Source organism: Meles meles, chromosome 10 (genome assembly GCF_922984935.1).
Source record: "Meles meles chromosome 10, mMelMel3.1 paternal haplotype, whole genome shotgun sequence".
Lineage (NCBI taxonomy): Eukaryota > Metazoa > Chordata > Mammalia > Carnivora > Mustelidae > Meles > Meles meles.
The window spans coordinates 99252606-99265582 of NC_060075.1; the positions used below are offsets into that span (position 1 = coordinate 99252606).

At 56.1% G+C, this 12977-nt stretch overlaps 1 protein-coding gene across 7 annotated transcripts in view; it reads right to left on the bottom strand.

Annotated features, from left to right (window-relative positions):
- The window catches only part of GRB10 (growth factor receptor bound protein 10), a 174734-nt gene that overhangs the window by 23745 nt on the left and 138012 nt on the right, over window positions 1–12977 (bottom strand). For all 7 annotated transcript variants that reach the window (XR_006820515.1, XM_046020843.1, XM_046020840.1 and 4 more), the window contains 5 exons: window positions 11016–11172; window positions 4112–4227; window positions 3374–3442; window positions 1819–1956; window positions 293–403 (listed from right to left, as the gene is read on the bottom strand). Coding sequence is in view for 6 of the 7 variants with exons in the window: in XM_046020843.1 (XP_045876799.1) it covers window positions 293–403; window positions 1819–1956; window positions 3374–3442; window positions 4112–4227; window positions 11016–11172 (591 nt within the window). In the remaining variant the exon portion in view is untranslated. The remainder of the gene's footprint in view (window positions 1–292; window positions 404–1818; window positions 1957–3373; window positions 3443–4111; window positions 4228–11015; window positions 11173–12977) is intronic.

Sequence of the window (12977 nt, forward strand, 5' to 3'; positions counted from 1 at the left end):
CGAAGCCCACACGGAAAGTGTTGGCTCTCAGTACCCCGGAGGCCACCCAAGTGACAGGCGAGGGTCGCTGAGCCGTGGAGCCCACTGATACACTGCCCGCCACATCCTCTACCTCTCCCCAAGGTGCTACTCAGAGAGCGACACGGAGTGACAACCAGGAATGAATCAGTGCACCGGGAATCTGTCTTTCTGTAACAAAATAACCCAAACAACCCCAGCGCCAAGACAGGAGCCTTGGGTTCCATCCCGAAGTCCCCGATGGGATGCCACGGGGAGGGCGGGAGGGCGGTACCTTTATGCAGAAGCCGTAGTCGGTGGGGGCACCGTACTGCTTCTTGCCAGCGATTAGCGAGAAGACGCTGCTCTCCTCCAAACCCCCGAGCAGCTGCAGGTGTCGGGGCTCCTGCGGGAGAGGGGGGTCAGCCACCCAGCAGACGGCAGGTGCTTCTGTGTGCTCATCAAAGCGGGCGGTCTGCGCACACTGTGCGTGCATTCCTCTCTCAGAGCCCACAGACCGACTGGTCATACGGAGTAAGTGCTGAGGAGGATCAAAGGCACCCAGCCCTCACCAAGAAAACCACCGCCCAGACTGCGACAGTGGGGTGCCTGGGCGGCTCAGTCGCATGAGCGTCTGCCTCAGGTCATGATCCCACGGTCCTGGGATGGAGTCTCCTGGTGTCAGGGTCCCTGCTCCCTGCTCAGCTCCCTCTGCCGGCGGCTCCCACCCCTGCCTGTGCTCTCTTGCTCTCTCATGCTCGCTGACTCTCTCTCAAAGAAATACATGAAATCTTTAAAAAAGCCCAAAACCCCACGAGACAGCGTATTTGAGACTCTGCCATATGCTGTATCAAAGCTCCTGAACCAAACATTCAAAGTGAAGGCCAGAGAACACTAGAGCCTAAGGTTCAAAGTAGAGAGCACGCTGTCACGCCCGGCCCAGGCCACCTCTGCAGCCGTGGTGTTTAAGTCCAGACATCCTGCTGTCTTCCCTCGACAGCGTGTCCCATCCTCGTCCCTGAGCCTCCATCGTCCTAGTTCTGCTTCCTGCTCTGGGGTCAGCTTCTACGAGGGCACTGGGAAGTCGGGAAATCAAGTTGTCCTCCCAGCCTCGTACGGGATGGAAACGGCTCCACTGCCCACGCCCCTCGTCCCTGGCTCACACGGGGCAGCCGCTAACTGCCCAGAGCAGCTCGAAGGTGGCCTGGTCCTCAGCACCCTCGCCTGGGGTCCCCACAGACCCTCCCTCCTCTCTCCCGGCAGGAATGATGCACGCTTGGCCACGGTCTGCAGGGCCCTCTCCCGGTGCAGGGCGTGTTCACGCACCACGAGGACAGTGTGCAAGCAGGAGTGTGCAAGGACGCCAGCCAGCAGGGCGAGCCCCCAGAGCCCCAGCTGTGGAAGCCTGCTGCTGTAGTTTCCGTCTCTCACCTGCCCTTCCTGGACATACACACACAGCTCCAATCTCTTCCTGGAAATATCTATGGTAACGCGTACTAGCTTGGTGACAATCTACCAGCCACCCCACGGCCAGCCTGGATGCCAGCTTCCATACTCTGGAAACTAAGTCAGGATCCTCCAGGGACTCAGGCCGCCAAGGAGGCTCTGCTCCCAAGACCGGGGCTGGCCGGCCCAGGGGCCCGCAGGTCTGGGCAGTCACCTAGCTTCCGAGGGAGACTGGCGGGCCGGGAACTGGGAGTCAGCTTCACCAGTTATCACAAGCCTGGGGGACCCGGATGTGCTTTTCCAAGGAAGCCGCGTCCCCTCTGAATGCCTCCGGCCTGGTGTGACGGTGGTGGCAGCGGCGGCTTTAAAACCCACCTTGGACGCCCCCTTCGTGGAGCAATAAAGGCCCGACCTCCGCAAACACACGTACAGCTTTCTCCACGACTTCCTCCCCAGCTCCTTCACGTGCAAGAACCCCTGGATTTCAGGGCAGCTGCTGGCGTTCAGGAAGTTCTGTTGGAGAGATGCGTCAGAGTCAGAAGCTGCTGCCGCCAGCCGGGAGCAGGTGCGTCTCACTGCCGTCACGGACACTCTGACATTCTCTGAATTACAAAAACACTCTTTTTTGGTCAAACCAAGCATTTTCACATGACGGCTTTCCTTTCGAAAATCTAAAACCCCACGTAAATTGGCGTGCAGGACATTCATGCCCATGCGAGCCAATGGACCTTCCCAACGTTGACGAAAAAACGGGACGTTGTAGATTCCCCTATGAGACAATACGATTAAGGGCCCTCCCTTTCTTCTGGGTTCCCATAAAACACGCACCCTCATTAAAAGTTAGGGCAACAGGAAGTGCTGGGAGCCGTGTGGAAGGAGACTGAGCACGTCACGTCCACTGTGTCACCCGCCACGGAAAGGAGAGCTGATGCACCTCTCCAGGAACAGCTGGGTGATGCTGCTGTCCCAGCCGACCCCTCCCACATGCAGCACGCCTTCCTTGGGAAACTGAGGTCAAGAGCCAGGTCTGGGAACACGACCGAAGCAGTGACAGGGTCGGGTCCTCTCCAAGGGACTGTGAGGGGACACGGCTCCTCCCGCAGGTGGACAGGCCAGTGGACACGGCACAAACGCTGCGGTCAGGGTCTGGGCGTAGGAATCAAGGAGGCTTTGGGAAACACCAGAACGGAGCTCTGAAGCCCTCACCATTCGGGAGGTGAAAACAGGCTTGGTGATCCAGAGAGCCGGCAAAGGAGGACAGGGGGCAGAATTCTGCAGGAACGAAATTTTTCGTGGTTTCTCTTAACCTGAGGCCGCCTGGAGAACGTTGGCTGCGTTCATGAGTGGTCTGTTCTCTCACGCGGCATGCCGTAAACAGACACATTTCTCGGGGCACAGCCTAACAGTCCCCATTCCCGCCTTCCCTGGGAGAGCGTGGGCAGCTCAGCCGGGGGCCCCCCACGGGGAGGGGCTGGGGAAAGGCCGGAATTTCTCGAACAGACTTCAGAAGGCAGAGGGACAAGGAAGACAGATACGAAACTCGTTTTAACGTACACTCTGCTACCTTCTCAAAGTTTTTATGGCAGCCCTCTTCCCGGTAAGGGGCTCAGGATCTGTGTGGAGATTCCCCAGGGCGGCAGCCTGGCCTGGGACCTGTGCTCCGGAAGAGAACATGAGGCCCCCGGCTGCTCTCTCCCACCCTTCCGCTCACATTGCTTCTAGCCTGGAGGAAGCTTATCCTGCTGGTAAGTGTTTCGCCTTGAAGGAGCCTGGCTAGGCACCCATTTCCCAACCAACAATCACTTCTGGTTACTCTAAACCCCAACAGGAGCCGGGGCTGGTACGAAGACGGCAACCCCGTCTAGCTTCTGGGGAGCCGCCACGGCCACTTGAGAGGACGTCCACCCAGAAACGCGTCCGTGCCCAGTACCTGCAGAAGCTGGTTGTGACCGCCGTTGGACTGCTGACACCAAGTGACCATCTGCTCTGGGAAGAAATTCTAAGGAAATGTGAAAACAAATACATTAGGTTAGTTTAAAAGTGGGGAAAAGAAGCCTTACAGGGCCTTACAGGGCCGCTAGCATTCAAAACATTCGTACAAGCGCATGGACGTCTGTCTGTGTTTAAAATGACGTCCTTCCCCCTCCCCTAAGCCACAGGAGGCTCCCGATCCTGACAGGTCCCAGGACATGTGCCTCCCTCTCCACCCCCCAGGGAAATAGGAAAGAAAGATCCAGCCCGATGTGCCTGGAAACTCCTCCTTCCACAAACCACGTAGTATTACTGGCTATCTGCAGAGAGTAATGAGATTTTCTTCTGCTGAGTGTTGAATGGATCTGTTCTTGGCTGAACCAATTCAACCACGAAATTTCAATGTAACTGGAAAACCCGCCCTGCCTCTCTCCCCACTCAGAGGCTAACCCCCTTTCCTTCTGCGACCACGTAAAATGCCCTCGTCACGTCTGGCCACCACAAGGGCATTTAATTAAGCATCGGAGACCGAGTTCTGAGCGAGGATATCTCGTGAGACAGCAGACCGGGTTCTCAAACCCTCTGCCACCCCCGTATCCATCTCACTTCCATTATCCGCGGCTGCTACGGATCCCAAACATCAACGCCGAGAGTTTAAGAGTCCCAAACCCCGGACCTAAAGACAGAAGACTCTCACCGTAGGATTTTTGAAAAACTCGTATTTGGCGTAATTCTTCCTAAACAAAAACTTGCTCTCGCTTGCCATGGTGCCCTCCACCTGCACCACCAGCTCGTGGTCTTCCAGGCACCTCTCTGTGGAGGAAAAACACGTGTGAGAAGACACAGGCGGAACCGGCCAGGTGCCTTCGCCCCAGCAACGGCCTCCGGCTGCCGGTCCGCTCCTTTTCACCTGCCGCGAGTGAACACGCGGACCAGGATGGACAATGCCGACACCTCTCTGTCCTGCAGTACCGAATGCGCAAGGGGTCCTGCGACAGGTCAGGGGAGGAATTCACGTCAGTCCTTGCTTCTGCACGCTGCTTCTCCATTTGGCACCGGTGAGTGTGCTAATTCCCAGCAAATGACACTGCCCTGAAACCAGGGAATTCCCGCTCTCATGAAAAACAGGGACTACAGTAACTGGGAAAACGTCCATAGACAAGGAGTGTCTGGAGGGACCCCTGGAAGGCGGGTGGGCGAGGGGAGAGAGAGTGCAAAGCCGGCGAGTCGGGAAGCTCCATGGACAGACAGGCTGTCTGGTAAGAGTACAGGAGGGGACACGCCACGGTCTGTCTGAACGCCGGCCTCGACGGCTGGTGCCCACACCATCCGCACGCTGGGCTGCTCTCCTAGCCTGGATTACGCTGCTGGAGCAGGAGGAAAACACACCGTGCCCGGCACGCACAGGAGCGCAGACACTCAGGGCACCTGTTTTGATGGTGTCACGGCCCTCCCGGAAGTCCACTCAACAGGAAACCGACCACCGGGGATAATGGAGCGTTCGGTAGGACACAGGCACCACAGCCTTGCCCTGTGAACTGATGGCAAGATGGCAGAGAAGGAGATGCCACAAACCTGGCTCAGACCGGTGGGCGGGTCCTCCAAAGCCCCCTCCTCCATTCCCACAGCCAGAGCCTTGGTGCCACATAGAGGATTCTTTGGTAAAAACATGTTTGAAGCCCAAATTTGCCAAGGCCCGGGATGTCCTTCCCACAACTGCCAGGAAGTCTGGAGCCACGCCCGGCACCAGCCACGAGCCACCAACAGCCCTGCCTGCTCCTGGCTGCGAGGGAATCCGTCGGCAACAAGAGACCTGACCCTGCCCTGCGTGTCCCCACGACAGAAGGGAGGAGCCGTGTCCGGCTCGAGTGCGCGATCGAGACCCCTGTCTTTACTTTCAGAGAAGGGACTCGTTCAGGTTGGCATTCATTAAAACACTGTTTCCAGTGCAAAACAAATCAGGGACCTCTGTTCCAAAGTTTAGTCAGAAAAAACATTTCTGTGGTCATAGAGACAAAGTCAAGCACCCCGAACCTACTGATGGTTGGTTTACAAACCTGCAATTTTTTACCCAGCAAAATAAGGTAAAACAGACCTGCGGGGCTACAAGGACCTTAGCAAGGACGGGACGATGCCACGGTCCAAAGCAGAGCGTTCTGTCTGCACAGGGTCCTGAGGAAGCCCCACTGCAGCGGGGCAGCAGCTCGGAGGGGCACACATGTACACGGGCACGGGCCCTAGGGCTCCCGGACAGCCGCTTCCTCCCTCCCCAAGTCCTCCTGACCCTGGCAACATCCCGGCACAGCTGCGCACAGGCTGTGCGCACAGGGCAGCCAGGCAGAGGGGAGCGGGGAACCCATGTGCCCTGAAAGAGGTGTGCTCCTCTGCTCTGGGTCCCTCAGGGGCCACCTGCGGGAGCTCAGGTACCCACAGGGGGCTCCCCTTCTCCAGCCCACAGAGGGCCAGGAGCCTAGGACAACGGTGGGCCCAGGAAGACTGTGTGTGACCTGTTTCCCAGAGACCCCTGTCTGCCATGGATGTCCAGGCACCAGCTTTCCCAGATGTCGAAAAGCCACTGACATCAGCTCAAAGCCCTTTTCTCCAGTTCTCACTTTCTCTCTGATTCTAAAACCAGGTTCGTTTTCTTTCTTTCTTTTTTTAAAGCTTTTATTTTATTTATTTAACAGAGACAGAGAGCGCACCAGCAGGGGGAGCAGCAAGCAGAGGGAGACGGAGAAGCAGGCTCTCCAGGGAGCAAGGGAGCCGACGGGGGGCCTGGATCATGACCTGAGCCCAAGGCAGACGCTTCACTGAATGAGCCCCCCGGGCGCCCCTAAAAGCAGGTATTTTCAAACGACCTTGGGTGAGTCTATGAAATAATCCCGTCACCATCCGTAAACTTCCTATAATCACAACGGAAAGCGACATTTCATCAGGGTGTTCCAGGGGACTTTTTGTACGGATGGAAGAGTCAGACACTCCTCAACGGGGATTCGTCTTTTCTCAAATTTCTGACACTAAAACCAGCATCTACGCCACCACCCTACTCCACACACAAAAAGGTTACAGGTCACACAACTCGAGAAGGCAGATCTTTGCCTTAAACTGTGCTGCGGACACGTGAGTCCTTGGCAGAAGCCTGAGCCGCCTGCCTGGGCTCGCCTCAGCCTCCCACCCTGCCGCCCCGCCCCCGTGCCCCCCTCTACCCCCCTCCATCATAGGGAGCAGCTCCGGCTGTCAGCAGGCTTCTAACAGCTGCTCTGGGCTCCGCAGGACTGGGGACTATGAACACAGTCGAGGGGGAGATGCCACGGAAAACAACCCCGACGTCTGGACATGCCCGACAAGCGGCGTTCCTTCTAAATACCTCAGTGGGGAAAGGACGGCGTTCTAGTGCCTGCTGCACAGAGCGACAAGGAGACAGAGATGGGGAAGGTCAGCATTCGGTGGCCCTTCTGAGCACCGAGGGCTGAACATGGATGCTGTCTCTCCTTTGACACCTGTCCGCACATCCGGATGGCAGTGTCCCTGCAGCCAAGCCCTCCGGAGGGTGACTGCCACGCCTTTCTCACTCAGCCAAGGACACATGCAAAGCTGTTAACAGCCCGAAGAGAGAGCTCAGGTTTTTTCCTGGAGGGCGGCAACCTAATTCTCGCAACTATGGAATTCACCAAATCCCTGGACTTTATGGGAGCTGTCTTCCCGTCACTGCTCCATGCACAGCGGACTCCCCTGCTCACGCGTCCTGGGGTTCGTGGTCACCCAGTGCCTGGGAGGGGGTGCCCATGCCCTCCTGGGGATGCAGCTTACCCGTAGTGACACTTGCAATGCCACAGGGGCTCCAGGATGCTGTCTGCATGCCCCTGGTTCCAGCTGCACAAAATCCCTTAAAACGATCATTTGTCCACTCAACACAGTGGCAGGCTGACTGTTAGCTCTCCCGACGTGCCCTCCACACGCAGGCCTCCCGGCGGAAGTGGACCCTCAGGAGTCTTGCCGTGCACGGGCTCAGGCCAGATGGCAGAACCATGCCCGCCCTGTTCTGGTCCCTCTGGCTGTACTTGGTGGCCGCTGAGTGGCCTCGGTCGGGGACAGTGTTCTCAAGGCTGTGATGTCTACATTAAAGACCGAGGCCAAGGACCCCCCACCCCCCACCCATAGGCAGGATGTATGAGACTCATGAACAGATCACATCCAGGGAACGGCTCGCCATGGCTGGAAGTCACAAGGCACAGACCAGCCCCCCTAAGATCGTCCATCACTAAGGGCTCTGCCCCAACTTGTCCAACGACCCCGAGTGGTAAGGGACTTCAGGAGCTGCTGCTGGGGCTGAGGAAAGGCACTGACCTGGCTGTGACAGCAGCATGGTTCAGAGGGAGCAGGAACATTCCCACCAGCCAGAGACAATGCCCACCAAGCACCAGGGGGCACCTCTGCATCTGCTCCCTTCCCCCACCCCCACCAACGGGGGCCACCGAGAACTGCGGCCACATACATGCATGCTCGGTCTTCTGCTAGTGCCAACAGAACATCACTCCTGCCTGGGAGAAAGTTTAATATTGCTAAGGATCCAATATTTTACCTGTGAAGATCTGGGTAATAATTGTGCCTCGAAATCCTCAAATCTGAGGCCATACATGGGCTCAAAGTGCCATTGGAATTAGCTCACTTATGCCCCAATTATAAGGGGTAATGATCTGTCTCATACCAGCCTTCCAGATCTGAGGCGCTGTGTGCCTGGCACCGTAACCTCAGGCCTCATGGACACGCACGTCCCCAGAGCGTCTCCAACGCACAACCAAGAAAGCGACTTTCCAAAGGGTGCTATCAGTAACTGGGGACATGGGGCTGGGTGGCTCTGCCTGGCTGTGCACCAGGACCCAGGGACACCCCCAGAACATCACCCATTAAAGAACTCTGCACCAGGCGAGCGCACTCATACCCGATGGCAGGGATTCAGTGCTGACATGTGGCTCTCTGATGGCCGCGGCTACAGTGCCTGCCCCAGGGTGGCGTGCAGAGGGCTCCCGGGTGTCCGCTGTCCCCACTGCTGACCCTCAGATGCTACTGAACACGGGAAAGAACAGGATTTTCGCCTCAACAGCAACGTGGCTGATTTTTAAAAAAGGGCAGCTTGCATCACAAACCAAAGAGCACATAGAGAAGATACAGGAGCATGAAGGCCAGAGGCTCTGTGGACCGTGGGAGGTTTCTGGGGCTCTGACCTTTGGGACGGCAGAACTGACCAGCTCTAGAAGCTCCACGTCCTAAGCTGCCCAGGCCTTAGGAGCTGCTGCTCCCCTGCTGCCGACCCCACTGGAGCTGCTGGCAGAGAGGAGCTGAGGCGGAGTCCCGTGAGGGCTCATCATGCACCCGCAATTAATGTCACTGAGTTCCTTTTGTCAAACAGGATCCGTGTTCTTCTGCCTTTTTTTCCCCATCATTTACCTTTCTCCCTTCCTTTTTTGTCACTTTAACTTGATTTTATAAGAAAGTATTTTCCCCTTTAGGGATGCCTGGGTTAAGCCTCTGCCTTCAGCTCAGGTCATGATCTCAGGGTCCTGGGATGGAGCCCCACACAGGGCTCCTTGCTCAGTGGGGAGCCTGCTTCCCCCTCTCCCTCTGCCCCCTCCCCCCTTGCTCAAGTTCTCTTGTTCTCTCTCAAATAAATAAATAAAATCTCAGAAAAAAAATTATCTTCTTTAGAGTATGTTAAGTCCATCTGTGAATAAGACAAATAAGAAATAAACAGAAAGCAATCGTACCCTAAGAATACTCTGTGTGCATGTGCAGGTCTTTACTGGGTTTTGCAGAATAAATTCTTTTTCACGTGGGTGATGATTGCCGAAGTTTTACCGTATCTAAATTCTCCATCTCTGGCATGATGGTCGTGAAATCAAGGGCTACCACAAAAAAATATGTGAATCAAAATTTCTCACAGCCTTTGTATGTTGATTTTTTGTGTGTATCTGTCTCCATTTTATATGTGTGACTTAGTATGTGTGGACAGACATATTTGCGTATTGCGACACGTGCCGAAGGCCTTTCTACAATTCCTTTCAAATTAACCGTATTCTGACTTTTGAGTGGCTTTCGGGAATATTCATATTGGGGTCCAAGTCCACAGCTGTGTTTTTAAAGTTCGTTCTGTGTGTGTGTGCACGGACACACGTTGGTATACATGTGTATATACTCATGTGTGGCCTGTGTACGTGTCCATACACGCTATAGGGCTCCAACACTGTTGTTTAATTTACAGTTACTTGGCATCAGCAGATGCTGCTGGCGGCCCCAACAGACCAACGTAGGGTCCCTTCATGGTTGCCCCAAACTGGAGCTTGACAAGGGAGCTTGACACCTGTTCCTGCAGGTGGCACCAGTGAACGCACCTGGTGCAAGAAGGCTGCTAGATGATGGGGGAACTTTCCACTGGCCTGCAGGTGCCCTGGAGATGGGACAAAACAGGAAAGGGAGAAAGTGTTCTTAAGGCTAACCGTGAGCTGCACGCTGCATCTGACGGCACGGGGAGCCAGAACACGGGGACTTGGAACAACACCAACGCAGGGGGCCCTGGGGCTCAGTCAGTGAAGCGTCTGCCTTCAGCTCAGGTCATGATCCCGGGGTCCTGGGATCGAGTCCTGCCTCGGGCTCCCTGCTCAGCCAGGAGCCTGCTTGTGCATGCTCTCTCTCTCTCTCTCTCTCTGACAAAGAAATAAATAAAATCTTTAAGAAAAAAAAAAAACAATGCCAACTCAAATTTACACAGCACTGTTCAGGCTTAGACTGTATAACAACATTCTAAAGAACACTATTTCATTACATGAATATTCCAGACCTGGAAGTTTAAATTTGATCCATTCACCTTCCAGAAAGGTTCAGGAGGAAAGTTCAGAACCACGGGAAGAACCCTGTGACCTGCACAGTCTCTCCTGCAGCACGTGGGGCAGATACAGTTGCTGATTGGGAGAAAACTCTGGTTTTAGGTGTGTGCCTATGATTTTGTAAGCTCCAGCCATTATCTGGTAAGAATTTAAACAGAAGTCTGAAAAGCTTCCAGACCTGAAAAAGACCACCTGAGCAAGAAACCTCACAAAACCTCAATAAATTCTACAAACAGCACCTATTTCAAAATAATCTCTTGCTCTCACACGAGACACACACGCGTGTGTGCAACTTGTGCGAACACTGTGAACCAGGCCAGGGCTACACCCTGCAACTTCTGCAGGCCGTCTCCACGGCACCCCACTCCCAGGAGAGGGACGAGCTGTTGTGGGCACAGGGACACGGGGACGATGCTCCCCCCAGCCCACACCGGTGCAGCAAATTCCGAGCACCTGCCACAGCCGGTTCTCCAGTCAAGTCACAGAGGGAACCTTCCTGCTGTGTGCGCGACCTCGGGAACGGCCGCTGCCATCCTCCCAGAAGCAAGATTCTGGGAGCAATAGCTGGGAGAGGGCTGGGAGGGACGCAGGAGAAGGGTCAGGAGAAACAGGGTGCAGTGAAATGGGGATGGCACACAGATGTCTCGCTGTCCAGGCAGGGACCCCGTGGGGACACAGCTGTCTGCCTGGCCACGCACCAGGTCCCCCAGTGCTCCCTACCTAGTCCCAGGTGCGGGTGGTGCTCCACGAGCGTCCAGCTGTTGTCATCCACACAGTGACTTCTGTAAACTAGCAGCTGGCACAGGTCCCGGGCCGTCATGTCTGCTGGGATCTCGACCACTCTGCTCGTCCCGTCCTCACTGAAGATCCTCACATCCTGCAACATACAAAGGGCCCGCGGACAGATGAGCAACTGGGGTTTTCGAGGAATAAACCCCGAATCGAGACTGAACAGGAAAGGTAGGACTGCGGCGTTCCAACCCGGGTCGGACGTCCTTGCAAGCAGCAAGGCCACCTGTCGCCCGGGCCCCCCGCCGCCGCCCAGCTGCAGTGGGGCACGCAGGGTTACAGCAGGAAGTTCTTGAAATGCCAGGACACCTCGGGGAAGACAGGGCACACGGCCAGGCCAGAGCGTACGAGCTGCTTCCCAGCCACCTGTCTTGGGAAGCATCAGGACACGTGTCAGATACTGCCCGGGGTCTCCGGGCCGAACAGTTCAGGGCGGAACCAACTGCACAGACAAGCGGAGCAGCCCAAATCCTAACTTCTGATGAGTCCACCTGCTGCCCGTTCCCAGGGTCTGCCTGCATACAGCTGGCGCCCAATCAGTCTGCATGCCGCTTGGCTCACCAAGGCCCAGGGAGAGTCAACACGAATAGTATGAATCTGCTGAACTTTAAAATACTGAGAAGACAGGGCAGGGCAGGAGCATAGTCACAAAATTCTTTGGCTCCCTTCCCCCAACAACATGACACAGCTTCAGCTCCCTGGTACCGTGCAAAGCCACCATGAATGACATGCTCCCAGGCAAAGGGACAGTCAAGCAGAAATCCCCGGGACCAGCAATGTCCACTGCCCCAGCGACCAAGTGACAGGAACAGGGGTGCAGCCTCTGGGGGGACACAGGGTGCTTTCAACCAAAACGAACCAAACCACCTTACCTCAACAGCATGGAAAAAGCAGTCAGAGGAACAAGATGGCATTTTAAACGGAGACGGTGTCCTGAAATGGAGTTTGTCCCCGGCTTTTCCACTGTCCCCCTGTGGGCGGGGCCCCACCAGCAGTGGATTGTGCAGAGGTGCGGGGAGCCAGGCGGGCAGGATGGGCAGTCTCTGGACAGGCGGGGAAGCTGCCGGGGGTGGGGGGCTGCTTCTGACTCAGGCTGGGTCTGCTAGGTGGTGAGTCAATCCACGCAGGGCAGGCCAATCAGCTCCTTCCCTGGGTCTGATGCAAGCGGCCCCCCACGGGGTCCCCACGCCAGTACAGGTGAGGTGGGGGTGGGACCCTCAGGCCGACAGGCCGGAAAGAGCCCCACTCTTCTGCTCCCAGGACAGCGAAATGGAAATGCAGGGCACCCAGAGCCCGGGTGTTCTCTGAATCCAGGCCTGTCTGCCAAGTCCCTCAGGAGTCTGTGTCTGCGGCGGAGTGGGAGCTCCCGTGGCCTCTGAATGTCACCTGGTCCTGCCCAAGTGGCCTCAGCTCTCTCTCCCTCTCTGTCCCTTTTCCCAGGTGCAAACTGGCTGGCAGGACAGCGTGAGCTGTGGGGTCAAGTCCCTGTTGCAAGGTAGTGAACGAAGGAGCAGGAATGGGGATCATCCAGTCCTATAAGGACTGTCCTCCCTGGAGGGGAGGCAGGGTCAGCCGGGAGGCACAGCTCCCCAGGGGCAGGTCACCACGTCTGCCGGGCCACACTGTGACAATCCCCCGGGAGCCAATCAGGGCTGAGGGACGAGCCTGCAGCTCATGTGCGTTTTTATAGAAACCTACTCATCTCTTTCCCGTAGCACACATTTCACTGGACAGAAGTTACACTTCCACAAAACAAATCAAATATTCAAATACAGCTGACGCGCGGCAGTCCGTAAAAGTGACATTTAAACAACGAAGAAAGGTCTTTTGTCTGAAGGTCGAAATTTAAATGAACACACACAGTGACACGAAAGAAAAACGGATTTAGAAACT